Source organism: Bison bison, unplaced genomic scaffold (assembly GCF_000754665.1).
Source record: "Bison bison bison isolate TAMUID 2011002044 unplaced genomic scaffold, Bison_UMD1.0 scf7180017862974, whole genome shotgun sequence".
NCBI classification, from domain to species: domain Eukaryota; kingdom Metazoa; phylum Chordata; class Mammalia; order Artiodactyla; family Bovidae; genus Bison; species Bison bison.
The window spans coordinates 9,733-12,482 of record NW_011493546.1 but is presented as its reverse complement, the minus strand read 5'-3'; the positions used below and the strand labels follow the sequence as shown (position 1 = coordinate 12,482).

General features: G+C 36.5%; 1 protein-coding gene across 1 annotated transcript; it reads right to left on the bottom strand.

Annotated features, from left to right (window-relative positions):
- Positions 1–1,619: 1,619 nt before the first annotated feature.
- Positions 1,620–2,557, bottom strand: LOC104983522 (olfactory receptor 52E2-like). Its single transcript, XM_010832947.1, is given in 2 exon segments — positions 1,620–2,521; positions 2,524–2,557. Coding segments are annotated over 2 exon segments (936 nt in total).
- Positions 2,558–2,750: the final 193 nt, after the last annotated feature.

Genomic DNA, 2,750 nt, shown 5'->3' with positions numbered 1-2,750 from the left:
GCTAGAAACAGTAAGATGGTAGTATCAGAGGCAAAAATGAAAATGTTTCAGATAATTCCGAAATAAAAGGGCTTCTCTGGTGACTCAGTGGTATAGAATCTGCCTACCAATGCAGGAGATACAAGTTCAATCCCTGGATTAGGAAGATTAGCTGGAGAAGAAATGGCAAACCACTTTAGTATTCTTGTCTGGGAAATTCCATGGATAGAGGCAGGCTACTGTCCATGGGGTTATAAAAAGGCAGACACAACTTAGTGATTAAACAACAACAACAAATGAAATAAAATCAGCTGATCTGGAAGACTGAAAGTGCCCGGTGATAAAGGTACTTCAGTGATAGAGTCCTCAGACTGATGATAAAAGAAATTAGGATACAAGAAATTAGAAAGATGAACATATGATTAAAAGTAATAGATATAAATGAAATGACAAAAGATTGTGGAGATAACTTTCCTCACATTATATATGGATAAAGAGAAAAATAAATTATGTAATTATTTCCAAATTACAAATTTCTATTTTAAAGACTAAGAGGTAACACTAAACATAAATATAAAAAATATAAACTAAATTTGTGGATAATATATATTAAATTTGACTCTAATTGTACTTTAGTTGTGTCACTACAGCTTCAGGGTATTTTGTATAAAGCTAATATTAAAATAAAAACCCATAAACATCTCTAATAGAAACATTGTTGTCAGGGGTGAGCATCAATAACAAAATATGATAACACAAATGATAAAAATGATAATGCTGTTGTAGTGGTTTAACCTCCCAATCATGTCCAACTCTTTTGCAACCTCATGGACTGTAGCCAGTTAGGTCCCACTGTCCATGGGATTTCCCAGACAAGAATACTGGAGTGGGTTGCCATTTTATTTCTCTCGGAGATCTTCCTGATTCAGGGATCAAACTCACATGTTCTGCATTGGCAGGTGGATTCTTCACCACTGAGCCACCAAGGAAGTATGATGATAATGTTAATGGCTAATAATTATTTTTATTTACTATAAAAAACATGCAGTTACTATATTGATTGTTGTATAAATATTATGCAATGTAATTAAGTCTTCATGCTTAACCTTTGAAATAAAACTATGGCAATGCTTATAAAATAAGGAAATTGAGAATCATTGAAATATGTATATTAAAGACAGAACTAGGACCAAACAAGTTCTGTCTGTTAATGAAAAGAGGAAACAGCAACTATAAAGTTAGTCTAAAATAAGTTATAGAACATATAGAACTAAGAATGTGAATGTAGTCAACCACTCTAGGCTGTAGATGGTTTCTTTACTTACATTTATGTCTTAGTTTGGTTTATGAAACCTAAATATATCTGTGACAAACTCTATACAAACATTTATAATGAACCTTTTATAGACAGTCATTTCCCTAGTTCCATTTTATGTGCAAAGTAAGTACCTAATCTATGACACAATTTTGGATGTCTATATTGAAAAGCAGAGACATTACATTGCCAACAAAGGTCCATCTAGTCAAGGCTCTGGTTTTTCCAGTGGTCATGTATGGATGTGAGAATTTAATATAATAAGTTGTTTCCCTGCTCAAAAGTTCCATCTCATACATATTAGGTGCTATTCCATTTTAATTCCTTATTTTTGTAATAATAGTTTTTTCACACGGCCATAGATCTGCTTGGTTCTGACTCCGTATATGACAGGGTTGAGCATTGGTGGCACTGTAACATAGAGATTGGCCAAAAGTATGTGAATATAATGGGGGACATTTCGGCCAAAGTGATGTGTCATAAAGGAAAATAGAGCTGGTGTATAGAAGGCAAGAATTACGCAAACATGGGAACCACATGTGCTGAGAGACTTGAGTCGTGCTTCACGAGAAGGAAGATGAAAATACTCATCACAGAGTATCTGAACATAAGAAAGGGCAATGGCTATGATATCAAACACTAGGATTGACATAGCACCTAAGCCATAGATGATATTGATCTTGATGCTGACACAAGATAGGCGAGCAAGACCCATGTGTTCACAGTAGGTATGAGGGATGACTTGATTCTCACAGAAGGGCAGCTGTAAAATGAGAAATACAAATGGAATAACAGAAATAAATGATCTCACTAACACACCAACACCAATCATAGAAACGACCCTGTTGGTGAGGATGGTGCTATATCGGAGGGGGTTGCAGATGGCCACATAGCGGTCATAAGCCATTGCCAAGAGGACTGCTGATTCCATACCAGGGAAGTTGTGGATGAAAAACATCTGAGTGAGGCAGGCTTCAAAGAGGATCTCTTTGAAATTAAACCAGAAGATCCCAAGCATCTTAGGGATGGTAGCTGTGGAGAGACTCAAGTCAATGGTAACCAACATGGCCAGGAAGTAGAACATAGGCTGGTGTAGACTGCTCTCAGCCTGGATCACAAATAGGATAGTGAAGTTCCCTATCAGTGCAGTAAGGTACACAGCACAAAAGGGAAAGCCAATCCAGATATGGAGAGTTTCCAGTCCTGGGATTCCCAGCAACAAGAGAAGGAGGGGTGAAACTGGGTATCATTGGGAAGGGACATCCTGCTTGGTAATGCATAAGTCCATGTTCCTTACAAATGGGTGTTTACCGATCTTCAGAGTACTGAGTAAAGCTCTGCAATGTTTTAAACCTAAGGAAAATAAGAATACCATACAATTGAGTATACTCTCTTCCTCAGTTAATTCACACAATAAGAAATGTAGTATCAATACATAAACATCAGTGTGAAAAGC